Raw genomic sequence first — 23451 nt, 5'->3', positions numbered from 1 at the left:
GTTTTTCTTTGCTCGATATTGTTGAAGGAAACAATAGCGTGTTGCTGGACGACTGGCGGTATCTTGACATATCAAACAAGAGCATGGTATTCAAGAAGCTTCCTGTTTAAAATAAACCATCCATGGCCATAGCCTTGTGTTTACGTGAATAAGCTCAATAGGAAATGCCTACAGTAGATGATGGTCAAGATTATTTCATTCCTTTGCAAGGACGTAAACATGGTGTAGCACATTCCTGTGAGAGAGTTGGGTCATTGGAACAATAGCCAAGGCATGTGACTCGGCAACTTAAAAGCAGGGAAAAAAAGATAACTCACGCTACACATTAAGCTGGATTTACACTGCCCGATGTTTGGGCTGATTATCGGGAATGAACTTTCCTACGAACACTCTGTCTACAGGTTCCACCGATCACCCAACGAACAAGCAAAACGTTCGTTCATTGAGTGAAATGATCTTCGGTGCGGACACCTCAATCATAGTTTCTGGGCAGCAGATCATGCGGTGTAAACAGCACTCTGCCGTCCAGAAACAAAGCAGCTATATGAGGGCGAGCCATAGCCGTAGCCTTAGCTCGTTCCTTTGCAATGGAGGTAATCACTGAATGTAAAGGCAGTGCTTCACCTCCACTTATAAGGAGGCAATTGTCAATAAGAAAGGTCATCACCACCGTATAAATGCGCTTTTAGAGAACTTTAATAAACCTTGATTTAATGAGTGACACATATTATCTGCACTTCAACACTTAAGGAGATTAGGCATTCATGTGCCAGGAAATTATGAGTATGGGTGCCACCATATAAACTACAATGAGCTAGCTAAATGAGGTTTCATTCATTGCGTCCAACTGTGGCACCCACACAGCATGATTACAGTTCTGTGGGTGTGCCTGGCTTGTGTATGTCAATGGCAGCTCCCTAATAACACCAGTACTTATAGTATTAAGAGATTGTTGATGTCAGTGCTTTATAAAGATGACGTCACCATAATTTGCACACACTGCACAATTGCCACACTGTAGGTCTCTAAGTATCATCACTTTCCTACTTCCTAGTGACCACATAGCTGTGTTATCAAGCAACTGTTCTAGGCTGATATCCTCCCAAGTCTCTGCCTACATATGCTGAATTGTCAGCTTTTATCATGTAACACAACCGGTGCTTGATTTCATCGTAACAAGGTCCACATCCTGGAAGTAGAAGATTCATTCATTACTTCTATTGCTCCCTGGATTGATTAGTGAGAGTGATGAACTTTGTGCATCCACATTCTCCACCATGATTTGCTACTGTGTCTTCCTAATTTGCACCCGGCTCTTCCTAATTTTCAAGCTGTTTAATGCATAGCAAGATTCTTGGAAGGGGTTATTCACTTATGGCAACCCTACAAAACCGCTAAATATTTCAGAATTTTACTTCTGGCTATAATGTATGTTACAAGCAAACAAAAGTAGACAAAGTTCACGCTCTATTAATACAACTAAATATTTTAGAAATGGAAAGACATTTCACAATCACACTGAAAGCTTTTGAGGTCAAAGAACTCCTTAGTGTCATCTCTTACTGTTAAATTATTGTTACTCGCTGCATAGAGTATGTCAGAGTGCAGAGCCATTGGGTCCATTAAAAAGAACATTGGCAAAACACATAAAAACATTAAATATAACAAACTGCAAGAAGCTAGAGCAGAAGTTAAAGTGATATATACAGCAGATGCTAATAAGCCATTTATGTACGGTAATTCATATTATATGATATATGAGTCCTGCAATTTAATATCACATTATTTTCTAAAAGCATACTTATATTTCATTTATTTACTGAAAAATATTACCTAAAAATGCTCTTAACAACATGTATAGTACAATCCTTAAAAAACATAATTTCTGTCTTCATGAAGTACACACTAGCATTTTGCTGCTAATATTACAGTGTACTGTATGTACTAACTAATTACAACAATTATGGGAGTAACATACACAAGGCAAACATACAGAGTGCAATGGCAGGGGTCTCTTTACAATCAGGGCAATGATTAGGAAGCAGTGTTTCTAGGAATGCTCGTTCCCAATAAGCGCCCCTGTATAAAGGGGCCACCAAAGGCATTGCTGGTGCAGACACCTAAACCTGTCTAAAACTGTGATCTGCTGCCCAGAAACAATGATTCTCTACGTGAAAGAGTGACTGCAGTAGCGATCCCTTGTCGCCATACAGTGGAGGTGATTGCTGCATGAAAACGCAACACTTATACCTCCACTGACGAGCAGGCGACTATTGTGAATGAATGGTTTGTTCCTGATAACTGTCTGCTGTGTTGGTGAGTGCATGTGGAACCCTTACATAGGACAGAGAGACTAAGGGAAGCTTTACGTTTTAATTTGTGCTTGGGGACCAGGTGATCAAATGTTCTATAAAGCCTCCATAATGGTTAACGATGGTTGCAACTTCCAGTCCTTAGTTACAGAGAGAAGAGCAGCACTGGAACAAACTGATGCTCTCTAAAAAGTGATATTATGCTGCACCTCCGGCACGAACTCCGCATCCCGTCAGGTACAAATGGTAAGGCCTGAAGGGTCCAGTCTCTCATATGTCAGGGTGCACTGAAGGATATCTATCCTTACAGATAAAAATTCAATTCTGCCGTCTAGGGTGTTAGAAAATACCATTGCCTCCAATTATATCTGATAATCTCCTTTTACTTTGAACCCAACAACCCTATGTAACTGACAACGCCACAAAACCCAGTAGTAACATTCCTATGTAAAGAAATATAAATTAGAGGCAATCAATATATTTACAGTCATCAAAAGTAGGTAAACCTATTAGGGCAATTCTTACTCACCATTAACATATCAGCGGTGATGGCCCAGTTAGAGAACAGTAGAGTCTCCCCAGCAAATATACAAATCTGTCAAAATGTAATACTATGAATTAATTCACCTTGAATATATTTCTTTTACTACAATCAAAATAACTTTCTATGATCTAAAAGCAAGAGAACAAAAGATGTACCTAAAAAATAAAATTAGGAAATTTGTCATTTACCTCTGCTGAGGAACGTCTTCCAACATATCTGATAGCGTTCAGAGAGATAAAGCGCATGAGGTTTGTGTAGATCTTAGGTTGTGAACCTGTCTTATATAAATACCATCTTTTCTGGCATATATCTGTAGCAGATTGCGGTGCAAAGGTTATTTGCGCTACAATCTGCGACTTTTCCCCAGTCAAGCCAGGTCCAAAAAAAAAGGGGGTGACGTGTGGGCAGGGAAGGGCCAGCAGGCCCGCCTCATTTATCATTTTCTACGCCTGTTTTAGGTGCAGAAAATGGTCTAAATTTAAACCAGAAAGGAAGCTGGCTTAGCGCACAGGGTTATTAAGACCGGCGTCTAGAACGCCAGTCTTAATAAATAACTCTGCATGTCTCTAGGAGATACTTGTACTTTTGTGCTTTTAATAAGTACATCACAGTGTATGAACATAGGTTTGAGTGGTGGGTACCTGGCCTGCAAACCATGAAATATACTGGTTGAGACCATATGACACTCTTGTAACTCTGAATGGTTAGAAGCGCCGTTTCTTTTCAGTACACATGCTGAGGGATAAGGTAACTTAGCTGCACCCTCTTCCACAGAGTAAAGATGCCTCCTCATTAAAGCCAAACATTCATTAATGTTCATGAAGGGAGTCCACTGTAGAAAGTCATCATAGAATGTCTATGCTCAATTTTCAACCCATGGGAAACTTTTGCTACTACTACTTTACCACTTCTACTGAGAAGAGTCAGGGGAGGACAGCTAAAATCTTGGCAGCTAAACGGGCTGTCTCAATTCAGCAATGGCATTTATCATGTAGAGAAAGTTAATACAAGGCACTTACTAATGTATTGTGATTGTCCATATTGCCTCCTTACTGGCTTGATTCATTTTTCCATCGCATTATACACTGCTCATATCCAGGGGTTATGGTCAGTGCTGCAATCCAGATGCAAGGTGTCCAGGACAGAAGCTGCTGCGCATGTGTGCCTGAGCGCCTGTATGGTCCCAGCCACCAGAGAGGCCAGTGCTTTTTCCTTTGGTGTTGAAGCATGGCCACCACTGCTGGACTGCAGGGTGGTCGTGACCTCTGGATATGAGCCGTGTATAATGTGATGGAAAAATGAATCCAGTCAGCAAAGGAGTCAATATGGACAATCACAATACATACATGTGTTAACTTTCTCTACATGATAAATACCCTTTGCTGATGTGAGACAGCCCCTTTAACTTAGGGCCCTTTCACACCTGCGTTATAGTCTTCCGGCATAGAGTTCCGTCGTCGGGGCTCTATGCCGGAAGAATACTGATCAGGATTTTCCTAATGCATTCTGAATGGACAGTCCGTCCTTCAGGATGCATCAGGATGTCTTCAGTTCCGGAACGGAACGTTTTTTGGCCGCAGCAAATAGCGCAGCATGCTGCGCTTTTTGCTCCGGCCAAAAATCCGGAACACTTGCCGCAAGGCCGGATCCGGAATGAATGCCCATTGAAAGGCATTGATCCGGATCCGGCCTTAAGCTAAACGTCGTTTCGGCGCATTGCCGGATGCGACGTTTAGCTTTTTCTCAATGGTTACCATGGCTGCCGGGACGCTAAAGTCCTGGCAGCCATGGTAAACTGTAGTGGGGAGCGGGGAGCAGCATACTTACCATCCGTGCGGCTCCCGGGGCACTCCAGAGTGACGTCAGGGCGCCCCAGGCGCATGGATGACGTGATCGCATGGATCACATGATCCATGCGCATGGGGCGCTCTGACGTCACTCTGGAGCGCCCCGGGAGCCGCACGGATGGTAAGTATGCTGCTCCCCCGCTCCCCACTACTACTATGGCACCTAGGACTTTAATAGCGTCCTGGGTGCCATAGTAACACTGAAAGCATTTTGAAGACGGATCCGTCTTCAAATGCTTTCAGTACACTTGCGTTTTTCCGGATCCGGCGTGTAATTCCGGCAAGTGGAGTACACGCCGGATCCGGACAACGCAAGTGTGAAAGAGGCCTAAACCAATTAAAGAAGCCGTTTCAGGCATCCTAGGTGTTAATATTCACACGTGGCATTTCTGTTGCATTTTTTTGTGGTTAAAATGACAAGGAAATGTAAGTTCACAGAAAAGGAAATTGAGTTTAGCTGCAAAAAAGAGCAATCGGTGTGCAACCTGATTTCTTTCTCTGCTGGCTAATTGCACATGTTGAATATGAAAGTGCTAAAAAGTCAATACACTTGTTTTTCAACCTGCTGCAATGTAATGAATACATCATGTATCAGCCATTAAACTATTATAGTAAATAAATTACATAGATCAGGCGTTCTTTACAAAGACACGCGATGTGCAAAGCTTCTGCAGCTAATAAACTGCACTGACTGCTGGAAGCAATGGGGACTACCGCATATGGAGTTCTTTACTTGGCGGATCTACATTTACCTTAAAGGCATCTACTAGAGAACATATGCTAATATGCTTGTGTTTCAAAGGGAATCTTACATGTTATCAATATACATTAATATACATAGACTAGATACAGTGGTGTACATAGAGAAGTAAGGGCTCCATAGCAAGGATCAAACCAGGCCCCCACACAGGACAAAAGGGTTTCAGCCTAAACTCTTTTCAATGACCCTTGGGCCATTTATTCCACTGCCTTGTTTGCTAAAAGTTGTTCCTTTAGAGGGTAGAGTCCTGACCATCTAAAGACTGGTCCCCCCTCTTAGGCTACTTTCACACTTGCGTTTGATCGGATCCGTTCTGAACGGATCCGATCATATTAATGCAGACGGAGGCTCCATTCAGTACGGATCCGTCTGCATTAATAACTTAGAAAAATTTCTAAGTGCGAAAGTAGCCTGAGCGGATCCGTTCAGACTTTCAATGTAAAGTCAATGGGGGACGGATCCGCTTGAAGATTGAGCCATATGGTGTCATCTTCAAGCGGATCCGTTCCCATTGACTTAATTGTAAGTCTGGACGGATCCGCACGGCCAGGCGGACAGCTGAACGCTGCAAGCAGCGTTCAGCTGTCCGCCTGGCCGTGCGGAGCGGAGGCTGAACGCCGCCAGACTGATGCAGTCTGAGCGGATCCGCATCCATTCAGACTGCATCAGGGCTGGACGGAAGCGTTCTGCTCCGCTCGTGAGCTCCTTCAAACGGAGCTCACGAGCGGACCGACGAACGCTAGTGTGAAAGTAGCCTTACCCTGGGCCCCATAGCAGTCGCATGGTCTGCCGCTATGGTAGTTACACCCCTGACTAGATATTATTGATATGACAAAATAAAATAAAATCATCCTAGAAATAGATGGCAAATAAATAGCTTGGTCCACGAAATGACCACTTTTCTTGCCACGCTTTTCAGTACGATCTGACCATTTGCGCCAGAGCTATTTTCTTCTCTTTTCTTCTGTGAAATAACATTTTTAATTCTGTGGATAATTTTTTTTTTTATATGAACGCTAAGATGGTAATTTGCAACCAGCTGTTGGGATGCTACAACTTCATGCATGCCCTCGCCATCTCCAGCAGTAAAGGTATGCCAAGAGTTGTAGTTTTCCCAATAGCTGGTCAGCTACAGGTCAGAGACTTCTGCTTTAACATATCAAGTAAACTATAAGGTTTGTATCCTAAGTTTTAACAAATGAGAAGACCATAAATACTTTATTACAGTATCTTCTATAAGTATTGGAGTAGGTATTATGTAAAGTGTATCTTTAAAGTAGGAAGATACAATCTAAACTCAAACTTTTCACTGTTATTAGTGTATTATATTGTTATCTGCCCCCTGTATATTATCTGGATAGAAGGAAACTGCCCCTTTGATGTACTATATTCTAATCCCTATGGTTAATGTTCGTATAACTAAGCTACCAATCCCACCGCCTGTGTATTTGCCAAGACTTTCTTTCCAGTTATTGTTTCGCTCTGCTCATTATTTGTATTCCTATTCTTGCTATTGTGCATTTAGTCTTTGAAGAGCGGTATCTCTGTATGATGAATGCCACTGCTCCATTCTGCCTTATCTGCAAAGTCTGCGTCTCATACAATATTCAACGCTAAAGTGTGTTTACATAGTTGTATTATATTCATGTATTCCTATTTATATCTCTTTCTTAAAGGATAAGTATGTGTAGTCAACAAGCACACTTTAAAGGGAGTCTGTCACATTGACGGTCCTATATTAATTGGGGCATTAGCAGAGAGCAAAGAACCCTGCTGCCCTAAGTGACCATCAATATAGTATAGCAAAATCCTGCTATTCAAGAAGCACCTTGGGGCAATCTAGTGGCTTTGGTAGTCCTATTGATAGTGCTGACATTTATTTGACTTGCATATGAAAGAAAGGCAGCCTAAGGAGTCAACTATTGGGGATGAGCTTTTCTAGGAATTCTCATTGCCCCTTGTAAAGATGTCTCCAATCACCCAATGAATGAGCAAGCTCATTTATTGGGAGGAAACGCTGATTCACTAGGAGATTCACTGAATCTTTCAACCTCCAGCCAAAATCATAATTTCTGGGTCTACAAACAATGAATCTGTATGGGGACGAGAACTCACAGTAGCGACCACTTGTCTTTATACAGAGGGATGATTGCTGCATGTAAATCTCCCCCCCCCCACTCAATGATCAGGCAAGTATGGGGTATGTTCCTAATATTTGTCTGTGAATCACCAAGTGTAAAAGGTCCATTAGCATAGTCAAATTCTAGAATTCCCTACTGCTAGAGAAATTTTCACCAACTTTTGGCTCTCCAGCTGTTGCAAAACTACAACTGTCATTGTGCCTTGGCAACCAGCTGGAAAGCCAGAGGTTGGAGATCACTGCACTAGAAGCTGGTCTAGACCTTCAAGTTATGACTAATGCTTTTGAGGTATATAATTAATAAGGGGGTTATTGTTATGGAATTAATGCAGAGAATTTATTTGATGGCCGTGGGGGATTGGGAAGGAACCCCCTTTGTACAATCTATGAGTTTTGCTTTGTCTTTCTCTCAATCAAACAGCTAGGCCTGAGACTGGTTGAGCTTGATTAACTTGTATCTCTTTTGGGGATTTATGATGCTGTGATTTTGGTTCAGTTAAAAGGGTTATCTGGGAATTTATATTGGTGACCTATCCTCTGGATCAGCTGAAGAGACTGCTGATCCATGAGCGCTCCGGCCTCTTCCTAGGCCATGTGACTTCAGAGTAAATTAGTCACACGGCCTAGTTGCAGCTCAGCCCCATTTAAGTCCTAAGGATAGGTGTGTTGCCAAAAATCAAAGTTAACAGATAGATTGCTAAATTAAAATTCTGTTGTAATATCCGTATTTCCCTGGAATAAGAGCTAAATCTAAGACTTGCGTACATGTACAATGCATTTACTGTTCCAATTTTGCAGTATTACGTTTTCTGATGAAAATAAACCTGCATTGGCAAGTATGTGGCAGTGTTAAAATCCTTGTGAATTCAAGCTATATTTTTAGAATACACTAGACCTTGAATGGCGTCTGAAATCATTCTGTACCGGAAGTTTTGGATTCAATCTAGGTTAGACAATTCTTCTAGGTGAGATGACTGCAATATACTGGCACAATACATATGTAGACCTCTCTACGGCCCTAATAAAGAAGCCTGTTAAGGTCAGCATGTGTAATATTTTTTGCTGTAATATACTGCTGTAGTGACCTGCCCACTACATTTGCGCTTGGGATAAAAAATTTAAGGGTTTGTCCATTTTAGACATGCCTTATTGTGGGTGCCTTTGCCAGAAGAAGATCTTGAAGCTTGATGACATGCAATCAAGCTGTTATTTGATAGAAAACTACTATGCCAATGTTCATTTTCCTTGCATTGGCATAGCAAGGTGGCAACTGAAGCCAAATGACTGCCATGGCAATATTGGAAACCCCTTTAATGCAATCTTTATCAAAACATTAGAGATCTTCGTGCTAACCCTTTTTTCATAAAGCTATGGTACCGGGTCTGTTGCTTATATTGGAGCCTGTTAGGCTAGTTTCACACTAGCGGCTGTGTGCCAGAATTGGACAGACAAAAAACTTTGCGTGCAGCGTTTTTTCTCTGACCGATTGCAGGCATTTTTGCCGGAAAGCGAGCGGTCTCTGCTGGACCCCATTATAGTCAGATGGCAGTATCCAGCAATACCGGATCTGGATAACATGCCGAAACAGCCTGCCGGAGAGGACACATGCACATGTGAAACTAGCTATACTTATATTGCTCTGCCCTCTGCCAAGTGGTAAATGATGGCATCGATATACAAAATTTCTACTATCAACATCAAATATACATTTTAACAACAACATAGTACATAAATGCAGCATTTCCCTTGGCTTCCAGCCATACTAAGATCTGTAACTCAAGCTGCAAACTTGATAAATAACACTATTTTATTACACAGCACTCTAGAACCTGAAATGTGAAGATAGCATCAGGGAGGAGGGCTACGTCAGAAGCTTTAGTGACTGAGTGGGTGGCACTAGTTCTTTAACAGGAGTATAACAATTGCAGATCATGTGCAATCTGGACACCAGCTGAGCTGCACAGAAGGTTTGTTTCAGCTTCACTGGGCAGAAATGATTTAGAGCAGTAGAAAGGCACATGAGAAAAGACTTCCCTAGTAAAGTAACTTACATATGCAGCTGCAATGCTGCTCTTGGCAGCCACGAAGACCAAGCAAATGAAGATGGCAGATCCCAGCATGCCCACAGCACAGACAAGTGGATCAGCACGTTGAGTTTTCGATCGACACCATTTAGTAGCTCCTGCCCCTATTATCACTCCAAGAAAGCCGGTGATGCAGGTGATTGCTCCAAAAATCAAACTGTTAAAAAAGATAGAAAAATATGTCAGGGACACGGGGAACCACATGTGGACTGGTACAGAAGTGGCAAGTTTCTAAGTATCTTTAAATTACAGAGTTTTTTATGGCCATCAATACCAAAGCAGGAAGTTTGATATCAATATATAGCAAACCTGCCTTCCTTGTAGCTGCTGGCTGCCCTCTGATCAGCTATCAAATGTTGGACCCCCGCCAGTCAGATGCTGATGATCTATCGAGAGGATAGATCATCAATTTAAACTGCAGAACCCCTTTAACTGTATCACTGTATTGAGGACTTGAATTCGGGAGGGCACCTGCGACAGCTGGCCTGGTGCATAAGTACCTAATGCTCCATTCATTAATAAATGCTGAGAGCATCAGATTGTTATGTATCTGGCCAGGCGTAAACATGGCTTGGGCGTCCCTCTGTGCCTCTGCCCACTGGGAAATTTCCCTGTACGGTCTACAGCCAGTCCGACCTTGCCAATAAAAGAGAAGTATTACAGAAGATGTATCATACATAAATTGTTGTAGTAATTGGATCAGTTTAGTAATAAAATGCAGAATTCTTAGTACCTTGGAGAATTGTCCTCCAAATATGTTGAATTACCTGTCTTTGGTGCTGCAGGGTCCATTGTTACATGGCTCCACTACTTTCTGTACAACTTGTGCTCTATACAGATATAAAGGAATCCACATTCCAAGAGCCCCAGTTGCAAACGACACGGTAGAAGTTGCCAGTGAAGAAAAGACATAACTGCGACTGGCAAAGTAAATAGGAAATGGACAAAGTAAGTGCTTGAAATACGGGCTGCCCAGATGAGACCTGATCATTGATTCCTGCTTTTTTCTGTATTTTCTAGGGATTTTAACAGTTTTGACAAATTCCTTACTATATATAACAGCTGTGTCGCTGTTGAAACATAGCTTCATCACCTAGTAGTCAATGGTAAAAATTTAGACAATGAATAAGTAATGCCCTTATCTTGTAGTTACCCCAAATAAACTCCAAAGTATGTCTATGAGAAAAAAAAAAATACACATTCTGCACTGATGATACCTAAATAGACTGAAACTGATTACAGATAAATATTTTATCTCAGCAAAGGCACATACAATGCTCTCCAGAGAAGGTGTGGCACTGAATATGACATTTATTCAAAAACCCTTCTAGTTTTTAAGAATCTCATTTCCCTCTATTGCAGTTCGACCCTTAAATGACTTACTTCCTGAGCAATGCTTTCATGTCTCGGAACCAAGAACTATGCACCTTCAGTTGTTCTGTGTGTCCTCTTTTTGCTACTGGTACGAATATTAGTATTAGAGCTCCTGTTATCATACCAAGCACCGGGGAGACCTGAAACATATTACATTTGTAGAACTGTTAACATGATGAGAATAAGAGATTCAACCAAAAATATAATGCACCGTATAAGTCACGACCACCAGCGCCGTACATGTACGACGAGAATCCTCTACGCCGGGTTATGTAGAAAATTTAAGAAATGTAAGAAAATTTAAGAACATCCAAGGAAAGAAATTGTAAGACATCAGATGATAGAGTCCGCAGGGGGGAGATTTGTCGAAGCTGATGCAGAGGAAAAACTGGCTTAGTTGCCGATAGCAACCAATGAGATTGAGCCTTTCATTTTGTAAAGATTGGATGCTTGGACAGATAAGTGGCAGACGAGGTTTAACACTGACATATGTAAGGTTATGCACATGGGAAGGAATAATGCAAGTCACCAGTACATACTAAATGGTAAAACACTGGGTAACACTGACATGGAAAAGACCTAGGAATATTGGTGAACAGCAAACTAAGCTGAAAAAAACTGTGTCAGGTAGCTGCTGCCAAGGCCAAAATAATGGGTTGCATCAAAAGGGGCCTAGATGCCCATGACGAGAAAGATAGTCCTGCCACTATACAAATCACTAGTCAGACCACACATGGAGTACTGCGTACAGTTCTGGGCTCCTGTGAACAAGGCAGACATAGCAGAGCTGGAGAGGGTTCCGAGCATGACAACTAAAGTAATAACTGGTATGGGTGCACTACAGTACCCAGAAAGATTGTCAAAATTAGGGTTATTCACTTTAGAAAAAAGACAACTGAGGGGAGATCTAATAACTATGTATAAATGTATCAGGGGTCAGTACAGAGATCTCTCCCATCATCTATTTATCCCCAGGACTGTGACTGTGATGAGGCGACATCCTCTGCGTCTGGAGGAAAGAAGGTTTGTACACAAACATAGAAGAGGATTCTTTACGGTAAGAGCAGTGAGACTATGGAACTCTCTGCCTGAGGAGGTGGTGATGGTGAGTACAATAAAGGAATTCAAGAGGGGCCTGGATGTATTTCTGGAGTGTAATAATATTACAGGCCATAGCTACTAGAGAGGGGTCGTTGATCCAGGGAGTTATTCTGATTGCATGATTGGAGTCGGGAAGGAGTTTTTTCCCCGAAAGTGAGGAAAATTGGCTTCTACTTCACAGTTTTTTTTTTGCCTTCCTCTGGATCAACTTGCAGGATGACAGGCCGAACTGGATGGACAAATGTCTTTTTTTTCGGCCTTATAAACTATGTTACTATGTAATACTATGTTACTATGCATAACAGATATGTTTAACAGTAACTGTGATCAGATTAAAAAAGTGTTTTCATAAAAAGAAGAGATGTGATATTAAATAAGAGACAAGGAATGCTAGCAGGCTGTCATCACAGTATTAAGTATGTGTTTAGTAAACCTTGAGTACTCGCATCTGTTTAATCCTAATGAGCCTCATTGATGATACCTCCCAACATGTTCCTCTGAGCACCCAGGCTTTAGGTTTGTAGCCTCAAGGATACATACACTAATTTGTGACCTTCTATTAGACAGGCAGAGGGAAGGACTAAAAACTTAGTTCTCAGGTTATGGTCCACAGTTTATTACCTTTTAGCAAGTTCTCTAACTTAAAGAAGTTTGAATTTGTAGTTCCATACTTACTATTCTAGAGCAACATATGTATAACCATCATTTTTGCTTCTTTTTGTACGCTATTGTTTAATTCAATAGGAAATATACAAGCACCACACCTTTTCCTAAAAAATACACTGTATAAGTTCTGGGAAAAGTCACCAATCCATAAAACAATAAGAACCTGAAAACAAATGTTCCCTATTTTTGACCGTTCCGTAAGGACAGAAATATAACTTTACTATAACTAGAACTCCCTAGTCGCTCACTGGATCTGTTCTAGAGAAAGAGAGTCAAAGGTGAAAAAGCAATGCTTCCCGTTTTAAGCCTTAAAAGATTTATGATCAGACAAGCAATGCTTGCACTTGGATGAAGAAAAAGGAAATGTGAAGTATATGGGGTCAGCGCTAAAGCTCTGGAAACCAGTTTTATTGTTTATTTTTCCCTGAAAACAGGAAAGAGTCTTTGTTATAATCTTAGACAGCCAAAAGTGGTGTAGAGTGGGGAAGGAGGACCACTAGAGTGGCTGCTACTGATTAGGATCAGGAGAATTCATTAATATGTGATGCTTGGAATAGTATTCTTGTTAAGCACAGTCTGTCTGTATTTCAGGCTGACTGACTTGGTCTTACATTAAAGAGCCTCTGACAATGTGATCAACCCTATTAAACCAATCATATTGTCTGGTAGGGTTGATCAAGCTGATTAAAACCTTATTTATCTTTGTAGGTTGCAAAGTTCTGGAGATATGAATTGTTTATCTTTATGCAAATGAGCCAGTTGGAGCACCAAGAGCTGGGCTGTTTCTCTTCAAGCACCACTACAGCTACACCCCTATAACTCATACAACCCCCCTTTGATTGACAGGGCTAAAAGACCTGTCTTCTTGTGTCTGCTCTGTGACTCAGTAATAATCTTTGGTGATCCAGCATTAAAGAGGGCCTTTCATGGGTCCAGACTTTATAAACGAAGTATCAGGATATGTAGGGCATACAGCGGGGATCTAATAGCGCTTACTATTTTTTCTGAGAGCCGCTCTGTTTGCCTGCTATGGCCCCCGTTAAATTCTCCCGCCCTGTATGCTAATTTTTGCATCAGAACAGGGAGGAGGAGACTGCCCTGTTTCTCAATGGGGTTTTCCTTCTCCCTGGCTGTAGCACTGTCCAATCACAGCAAAGAGCATCACAGCCAGGGAGAAGGAGAGTTTTTTCCCCCCTGGCTGTGATGTTCTCTGCTGCGATTGGACAGTGCTACAGCCAGGGAGAGGGCTATTAGGGGAGGGGGGCATGTACTTGGTACTAGGGGCATAGCAGTAGTGGTGCTCCAAGTGCTACACCGGCCCCTTTTCCAATTGACTGATCTGCATAAAGATAAAAATACTTATATCTCAGGAATGCTGCAACCTACAAAGATAAATAAGGTATAATTGTAATCAGCATGATCAACCCTACCAGAAAATATGCCTGGTTTAATAGGGTTGATCATGCTGACAGAGGCTCTTTAAATGATCACAACTCTTCTCTATACAAGTATTTCAGGAACTTTTGTTTTAAATAGGCAACTGCACTAAAACAACAAGATGAATATATCTGGCTTTGTTCACACTAACATCATGACTTCTGTACATACATGACATCTATGATAGATCGTTTTCAAATGGATCCTGTAGACTTATAATGTGGTTCATCAGATTTCCATAGGGGTTCAAGTATTTCTGATACCAAGAATACCACTGCAGGCTATGCTACAATGAAAACCCTGACAGTGTGAACAGAGCCTTAAAGGGGTTGTCTCATCACAAACAATATGCCCCTATTGTCTAATAGGTGCGGGTCCCGGCTGTGGGATCTATCAGACAATGGGGGCATATCGAGAACGGAGCCCTGAAAGTATTGGAGGAAGCACTGTGCATGCGCAGCCGCCCTACATTCATTTTCTATGGGGCTACCGAAAATTTCCATCAGGCCAATATAAGTGAATGGGAGCGGTTGCTGGTCATGTGCGGTACGCTTTCTTTCACTTTTATGGGGAGCGCACTTGGTGGTGGCCAGACCGAAGTCCTCCAGCCACCACTTTGCAGGGCTCCATTCCCGCTGGGACCTGCACCTATCAGACAATGGGGGCATATCCTAGCGATATGCCCCCATTGTCTGTGATGAGACAACCCCTTTAAGGCTGCCATACACATTAGATAGAAGTTGGGTGTCGGTTCGACTAGTTCATACACGCACGCTTATAGTGGGCAAGTAACGAATGATGGTCCGGACTCCAACTTTTGTGTGGATGAGTACAGTGTAGTTATGCTGTCGGTCAGACATAGCAGTGACTTACATGGATTCTTTAGTATTGTCATTTACAATTTTTAGATCTGAATTTGACTCTTTAAATGCAATGAACTGCCCATTGTATAATATTTTATCAATCATCCTGCATGGCCCCTCCAAACAGAAACACATATTATGTTTGGTCTGAACCCGCAAGGCAAATAAGATTTTTTTTTTATAATGAATTTTTTAATTGCTTACAAATTTATATTATTTCTGTCTAGGGAATCTCTCTGCCCTTACCATGTGGTATGTACATCTGTTCTACTATTCAGTAAAAGCCTCCATAGAAATTACTGCGTGCATAATATTTGCTATCAGGGATATGAAAACCTTGGAAACCATTGAAAAAAATTTATGGGAAATAAATTCTCACAAAAATGTTGCTCTACATATAAGACTTAGAAGAGACATAAGACTTTTCAGATTATTCTGTATTTGCAGTAAGAGATGTAATTGTACAGGACTTTGGGAGGTATCTAGAAGTAGTTTAGTAGACAAACACATACTTCAAACTAAGGCAACCAATAGTAGAGGAAAATATAAAGGAATACATAGAAATAGGCTGAACTCAAGGTGCCCGTACACCTTCAATGGCCATCGTCTAACAGCAATACCTTCCATCCCTGCATACACATGCAGCTTGGTTCAGTGAAGGTTGCATGTGCTGTCAAAAAGCAGATGAGTGTAAAGCTATCAAACACCTCTGGCCGTGGCTTATTTTCTTAAAGAAAGAAGGATCCTGTATGAAGTTCAACATGCCCAAAACATCATCATCTATCAGGGGACAGTTGGGAAGTCACCATGCTGGTTCCATTGACTTTGCTCTAATTTATATGGAGGCCTTAATGGCGTTAGCCCATCTGGGACATTGATGTCAGTGAAGGAGAGCATGCGGTACAGGTGCAACATACTCTCCATTCATAGCTCACTCAGCTATTTCTGGAAGTCCCATAGCCATGAATGGCGAGTGCACCGGACAATGCGCCCACCTGTCCAATCACCACTATGGGACTGCAAGAAATAGCTGAGCCATCGCTCTGCTATTTTCAGAACTCCCATAGCGGTGAACAGAGGGTGGCCATGCATGCACAGCTGCTGGAGATAAGAGCAGGTCCCAGACATGGGACTCACACTTGACACTGAAGGTGACTAGTGATATGCCATCAATTTCCCAGATGGGCAAACCCCTTTAAGTTCTAAGATTTACCACTCCTTCCTTCTACCTATTGTAGTCCTCTCACACTAATGCTAGGGCAGTTATGTCTTGTAGTCTACCATTGTTATAGCTGGTATATGTATGTTGACTTATTCTTTCATCATGAATATATTTCATTAGAAGAAACTAAAATAAATACTATACCCGCAATGCCCAGCGCCAGTCCCCTGCCACCTGCTTGACACTTGAACCGGTGATATATCCTAGGCCACTGTGGATAAGGAAAAAGAGGTTAAATAGAAAAATGACAACATTTCTATACAAGGTTTAGGAGATGCAAACAAACCATACTGTTATACCATCAAGAAATCTGCTCCCCAAACACTGACAGAGATACAGATTGATTAGCAAATGACTATATGGAGCAGATTTATCCACTTTAAGTATTTTTGACCCATATTCAAAAAAGTCTTTGATGTATTGGTTAAAGGGTTTCTACCACTTGCATATCACATATTTGGTGATCAGACACTAGCGATCCGCTAGTGTCTGATGTAGCTTACAAGCTAATTATTACCTTAATCCACTTATATCTTTATGCAAATGAGCCTCTAGGTGCTATGCAGGCGTTTTTCCAGCACCTAGAGGCTCCGTCTACCTTGCAGTTTGCCGCCCAGCGCCTCGCTCCAGCACGCCCATCTTCAACTCTATTCGATCCTCCCCCTGCTTCTGCCTTCCGAAATCTCGCGCCTGCGCCGTTCGTCGCGGCATTCGGCGCAGGCGCAGTCAATGTCTGACCGCTCCGTGCTCAGACATTTCCACTGCGCCTGCGCCGATGACATCGGCGCAGGCGCAGTGGAAATGTCTGAGCACGGAGCGGTCAGACATTGACTGCGCCTGCGCCGAATGCCTCCGAATGCCGCGACGAACGGCGCAGGCGCGGGATTTCTGAAGGCTGAAGCAGGGGGAGGATCGAATACGGTAAGAGATGGGCGTGCTGGAGCGAGGCGATGGGCGGCAAACTGCAAGGTAGACGGAGCCTCTAGGTGCTGGAAAAACGCCTGCATAGCACCTAGAGGCTCATTTGCATAAAGATATAAGTGCTTTTTTTGAGGTATGGGCCGAACGGATTAAGCTAATAATTAGCTTGTAAGCTACATCAGACACTAGCGGATCGCTAGTGTCTGATCACCAAATATGTGATATGCAAGTGGTAGAAACCCTTTAATAGTAATGTCCATTCTTCCAAGTGCCAACAATATACACGCTAACATTATGCATCTACAGTTTAATGAGATGGAAAATAAGGGGTTGAAATGCGTACGGCTAATCCGTAGTTGTTTACAATGATTCGTGGTAGATTACTAATGTACTGCTTTATGTGAGAGGAAATACCACTTTACTATAGGAAACAGCCAACAGGAACCTAGCTGCCACCCAGTCTGGTTCCTTCTAGTGCAAAAGGAAGCTATTGGAGGGGTACTTCAAGTTATGTTTCAGATAAAAGAAAAAAGGTTCAAAGTGGTGTAAAATAATAAAATATGTCAACCTTATAAATCGTCCATTCCAATGCCTCCAATTCTCCCACTGGTCTCCACTTCCTGGTCTCTCTTGACACACAGGAAATGACTGCTCAGCAAATCATTGCCTGCAGCGATGACCTGCATCAGCAAGTGGTCATTTCCTGCATGTCCAGAGGGACTAGAAAGTACAGACCAGTGGGGGACTGGAGGCATTGGAATGGGCGCACTTGGGGATTGGTAAGGAAAGTAGAATTTAGTTTTCGATTATCTTTACCCCATATGGAGCCTTTTACAAAAAGAAATTATGAATAAGACGAATGCTGGCCACTTTCAAATTAGCTAATGTCCACAGTGATCTGCTGATTTTGTGAGGGAAAGCTGCAGCTTCTAGGCATTTCCCATGTAGCAGTCTCAGAGAATTACTCTTGCACTCTGAGAGTGGGGACCCCAATCTATGATGTCCGTATGCCCTAGTAGGACAAATGAACAGGGGTTGTCTTCAATAGAAGACCCATTCAGTGGATCTGACATGATGATTCTGTAGGTCCCTTCTGGCTGCAATACCTTAAGCACTGCCTCCTGATATGTCAGTGAGCTGTGACCCACGCAGATCACATGTTAAGTATGGGCCCACTGCCTTCAATGGTCTACAGAGTTTCTGACATGCAGAAATGACTAAAGCAAAGCTGGAGAGATGCCCCCCCAAGTAGAGCTCCACAGACCCTGGAGAGGGGGTGGGGTAGAAGCATGAGCTTGCAGACTTCTCCCAAGTCCCAGTTACCAGACCATAATGGAAACTGATGATTTACTTTAAAACCTTCATGTTTGTATTATATTTGCACAATAAATTTGCTCACTGCGTGAAAAAAATATTTAAAAAAAAGAGACAGCAAATGTATGGAATTTAGAGAAAAATTGCCTCCTACTAGTTTTTCTTTCAATCTCATACTTCTTTGACATACTTTGTTGTTTGATAAATGAGAAGAATGGGTTAATGTGTAAAGACAAAACCAAAAGGCACTGACACATGTACACTGCATGCTCCGTAAGGAAGGCGGTTTCGCCCTGAGTGTCATGACTATAAATAGTTCCACCGGTCGGTCGGGCTGACTGAGGATAGTCTCTTGTGAACGCTCTTCATGTGCAGTACAGTATATTCCATGTAACAGCGATTACCTTCCTAGAGGGATAGCAAAGTAGAAGACTGACAGCATAAGCGTGCGGGTGTTCTTGGTAAACAGATCTCCGATGATGGTGGGAGCGATGGTTGAATAGCTAGCCTCTCCAATGCCTACAAGCCCCCTGGAGAGCACAAGCAGCCAGAAATACTGAAAAAGAAGACATTCGAGCATAAATTATGATACATTATAATAATAATTATTATTATTATAAACAATAAGCGTTATGACAAGGAACACGTTCAGTTTGCTTTGAAAGAGTTAATGCATAAGCAATTTTCTTTGGTTGCCACAGTAACTGGTAAGGAGACATGTAATGGGAATACATATAAAAATGAAGAAGATGAAGCAGGGTGTATCTCGCCTGGCAGGGGTCCTCAGCCAGACAATCCCGATAAACATGGTACAATCATTACACAGCTTTGTTTTGTCTCTGCTTCTTGCAGAGATCAGCATAGTTCACGCGGCATAATTACAGCATCATCATGTATCAGGCCTCTGTGAAATCATACCAATAAACACGGAAAATGGAACAATTACAGTAAAATTACTTACATAATTTAACTTAACTACTCATTATGGAAGATTTGTAAGTATTCATACTTAGTTATCAAAAAGTACATGAGGTGTACCAAAGTCAGCGTTACCTGGTACAACCAGCTGCATACATAAATGTCCTTCCTATGTAGCCACAGTATATGGTTTAGGATGTAAAACGGAAAAAAATGTAAAAAATAAGAGATGGCAAATAGATCTTTGAATGTTATAATCCAGATTGATATAAAATGGCTACAGAAATGGAAATAGTTGATTAGCATTAGGGCCCTATTACACTGCCGGAGGTTCAGCAGTACGAGCGCCGACTGATGATAACACATCCATCGGCGCTAGTCTGCACAGGCCTTATTATTGCTACTGCAGTAGTTACTCCCTCATTCAGTTCTATTGATAATCAGAAGATGTGCTGCGATAATTGGTCATTTTTCATCTAGCCAACAAACAAGCGCTGTTTACTTGATTATATAGGGCAATTACTGGAAAGGGTGTTCCTATGAGTGTGCCAAATAATTGGTCTGAAAATCGCGTGGTCTAGTAGGGTGCTAAGGACTCATGCACAAGGCTGTATTTGGTTCATTTGTATGGGCCGGTGATACAGCTTGAAAACTACAATTTTTTTTCATCCCTTACAGGTGTCAGGATGCAGTGTTTTATATAATAAACTATTGTCCTAAAGACTAAATTACACCTCCTATTCCAACACCTACTTGCACAGCTTGCATAGTGGTGCATGTGCCCTCTGCTGTACTGACATATGCCTCCCATTTTCACATCTAAGCACGCAAAGGTAAATTTCACGGTAAAATTTAGACGGTAAAAAAGATATATTGCATACTCGGGTCTAAATTAGGCGTATTTCTGGTGCAGATTCTGGTGCAAAAGGGGGCGTGGAGTGGGCGGAATGGCAGGCCCATCTTATTGATCATTTTCTACGCCTATTTTAGGTGTAGAAAATGGTCTAAATGTAAGACAGCTAGGAACCTGTTTTACATTTAGAAGTGGCTGAGGATCCGCCAAAGTTATGAAGAGGCCGGCGCCTCTTCATAACTCGGGCTGGTCCACCTCCAGGTCTAGGGGTTATTAAAACGCCAGTCTTAATAAATGACCCCATGTATGTACAAATGTATTATTATTATTTGGACCATGGGGAATAAATAGTATTTAATAATTCATAACAACACTCAAATATAATAAAATCACATAAAATGATAGGTGGTACCAGTATAAAATCACACTGGCGGGTGATAGTTGCGCAAACCTTGTATAATAATCAATCACAATTCACACTTGCCACCAACTAGGATTATATGGTGGCAATGAAACCGCAGACCGCAAATGTAGTGTCCCAATACAAATTCGTGTGGCTCCGGATTAAAGTGTCCACGTGCATAGAGATGTCTCTCAGTCAGGCAGTCTCTCCACAGTTATTTCAATGTGTCCGCAAAGGGCTGAAGATATTATATGCCCAATTCAGGTTCCTACCTTATTCCAAGGTTTTACCAGACTGTTCTCCGCTGGGCCGTCCTGCCACGAGCAGCAAGTGTACCGGCCGCTTCGGCGTCTCACGTCACAGATCTCGAGCCGCTGACGTCACAGTATCGCGGGAACAAAGAATTTGGCTGGTATGGATGGTAGGCAATTGTTGGAACCTGTATTCAGCTCCTATGTCCTAGTGGAGTGTTAATAGGATTCCTTATCGCATGGCCATGCAATGTATTCTCTCAGAATCCAGTGGATTAGGTGGGCGCTTCTTCCAGTCACCAGACGCGTTTCGGGGCGTTCTACACCCCTTCCTCAGTGCCTCCAATGTAGAACGCCCCGAAACGCGTCTGGTGACTGGAAGAAGCGCCCACTGGTACCACCTATCATTTTATGTGATTTTATTATATTTGAGTGTTGTTATGAATTATTAAATACTATTTATTCCCCATGGTCCAGATAGTGTGAGTGCTCACTCCTTTCTTTTTTGTCATATTGTTTATCAATTTTTGGGTTCGGGCACCCAAGTTGTGAGTTTGCAGCACCCGCCCGTAATTACCTGAGTGTGAGCCAACCACCAAATTACTCTATTTATTATTATTATTTAATTGGAAGTGCAATTAATATGATGGGGCTGTACATCTAAGAGGGGGTATACATACACCACAAGTACAACGAGCATGAACCCAGTAACAGCCTGGTACAGGGTGGGAGAGGACCCTGCCCGCGAGAGCTTACAGTCTACAAGGGAATTCTTTCATGATTACATAAGAGCTGCTAACTCTGTATCAATTCCATATGTTTTTAGGATTTCTGCTTGCTATCACTCAATAGAAACTTTTATTGCTTACTTCCAGCAGGAAGAAAATGTGACCTGACACTGAAAGTATACTGGAGAATTGCATAGCTGTCCATTATACAAAGAATAATAACCATTATTGCCTGAAATGATAATATCCCGATAGTCAAGCAGATGACTGGTAATAAAGGAGGAGCAGACAGCTCTAGAAGGCTTGTCGGCCTTTGTGGTGGAGACCCAGGTCATTACACATTGATAAAACACTTCAGCATTTCTTTGTTGTAGGCCTGTGTCCTTCAGGCAATGCACTTTGAGTATATTATTTACGCAGTCTGCATGAGAATAGGTAACTCCTCGGTGGAACTGCATGCCAATATTTGTCTTTATGCCTAAAGAGTAATCTGGAGGTGTCTGTGAATGCAAGATTAGGACGCTTCATGAACCAGAGGAAAGCGAAATAGAATGAATGCCTTTACATCAGGATTAGGTAGCCTGCGGTTTAACCATTGTACAATCCTGCCAATGAGAGTTGTCAGAGACTATCATACAATGTGTTAGCGGCAGCTCCGTGTCTAAAGCGATGACATGAAAGAGGTTATCCAAGACTAAAAAATCTACCACATACGCCCGGGCCCCTCACACTGAATATACTTACCTGGCCGCCTGCGCCGCTCCTGGTCCCCGCACATGGATAAAAACATCCGGTATCGGGGGTGAGCAGCCAATGGCAGGCAGTGACGGGGACAAGCCTCCATAGCATCACCTGCAATGCTAGGGAGGCTTGTCCCTGTCACCGTCTACCATTACTGCTTCCCCCTCGACACTGGATGTTTTCATCTGCACATGGGGAGAAGCAGCAGCAGCGGTGCGGGGACCAGGAGCAGTGCAGGGAGCAGGGAGCCAGGTAAGTATATCCAGTGTCAGGGGCCCAGGCGTATGCGGTACATTTTTTAGTCTTGGATAACCCCTTTAATGTCATCGCTTTAGACCTGGAGCTGCCACTGACACATTGTATGAACTCTCATTGGCAGGATTGTACAATGAAATGCCTTTAAGGAGCTGAATTTTATTAAAGGGGTTGACTGGTGAAAGGGAGTGAGCTGCAGTAATCTGGCATAGCCACTCAGGGGAGGATTTGGCCAAATTACTAAATCGAACAAAGATGGGCTTATTACCTAGACTTAAGGTCCCTTTACACTGCCAGAACATCAGCGTTCACTTGGTAGCAATAATCTGCCTGTGTAAAGGTGCCTCCGATTACTCGATGAATGAGCAAAACGTTTGCTCATCAGGTAATCACTCTGCCGGCTAAGATCAAGTGTAGTATCTGTTTTTAGATTCCTGGTGGCCAGAGCCATGCCAGGATGTAGAACAGAGAATCACACAGCAAGCCTAGGGTGTACGGCTTGGGTCTAAAGGTACCCTTGCTAGGTGACCAAGGCCTCTGCTGGATCTAAGCCAGGGGCTGAGATGTTTGAAAGCCTGAGGTGCAGAAGTTCCCCAGGAGTAGTGACCCTGGGGTGCCTGAACTCACTAGGGGTGGGAGCCCACTAAGTGACGGCACATTTGCACGCACTTCACTTTCTCACATTTTGAGTGCACACACGTCTCTTTGCTCGGCTTC

At 42.5% G+C, this 23451-nt stretch overlaps 1 protein-coding gene across 5 annotated transcripts in view; it reads right to left on the bottom strand.

Moving 5' to 3' along the window:
• The window catches only part of SPNS2 (sphingolipid transporter 2), a 126443-nt gene that overhangs the window by 24086 nt on the left and 78906 nt on the right, over positions 1-23451 (bottom strand). For all 5 annotated transcript variants that reach the window (XR_006388221.1, XR_006388220.1, XM_044285205.1 and 2 more), the window contains 6 exons: positions 18990-19141; positions 16495-16561; positions 11071-11201; positions 10455-10607; positions 9655-9844; positions 2842-2907 (listed from right to left, as the gene is read on the bottom strand). Coding sequence is in view for 3 of the 5 variants with exons in the window: in XM_044285205.1 (XP_044141140.1) it covers positions 2842-2907; positions 9655-9844; positions 10455-10607; positions 11071-11201; positions 16495-16561; positions 18990-19141 (759 nt within the window). In the remaining 2 variants the exon portion in view is untranslated. The remainder of the gene's footprint in view (positions 1-2841; positions 2908-9654; positions 9845-10454; positions 10608-11070; positions 11202-16494; positions 16562-18989; positions 19142-23451) is intronic.

Source organism: Bufo gargarizans, chromosome 3, assembly GCF_014858855.1.
Source record: "Bufo gargarizans isolate SCDJY-AF-19 chromosome 3, ASM1485885v1, whole genome shotgun sequence".
Taxonomy (NCBI): domain Eukaryota; kingdom Metazoa; phylum Chordata; class Amphibia; order Anura; family Bufonidae; genus Bufo; species Bufo gargarizans.
The sequence above is the reverse complement of the archived record's forward strand: the minus strand, read 5'-3'. Positions and strand labels throughout refer to the sequence as shown.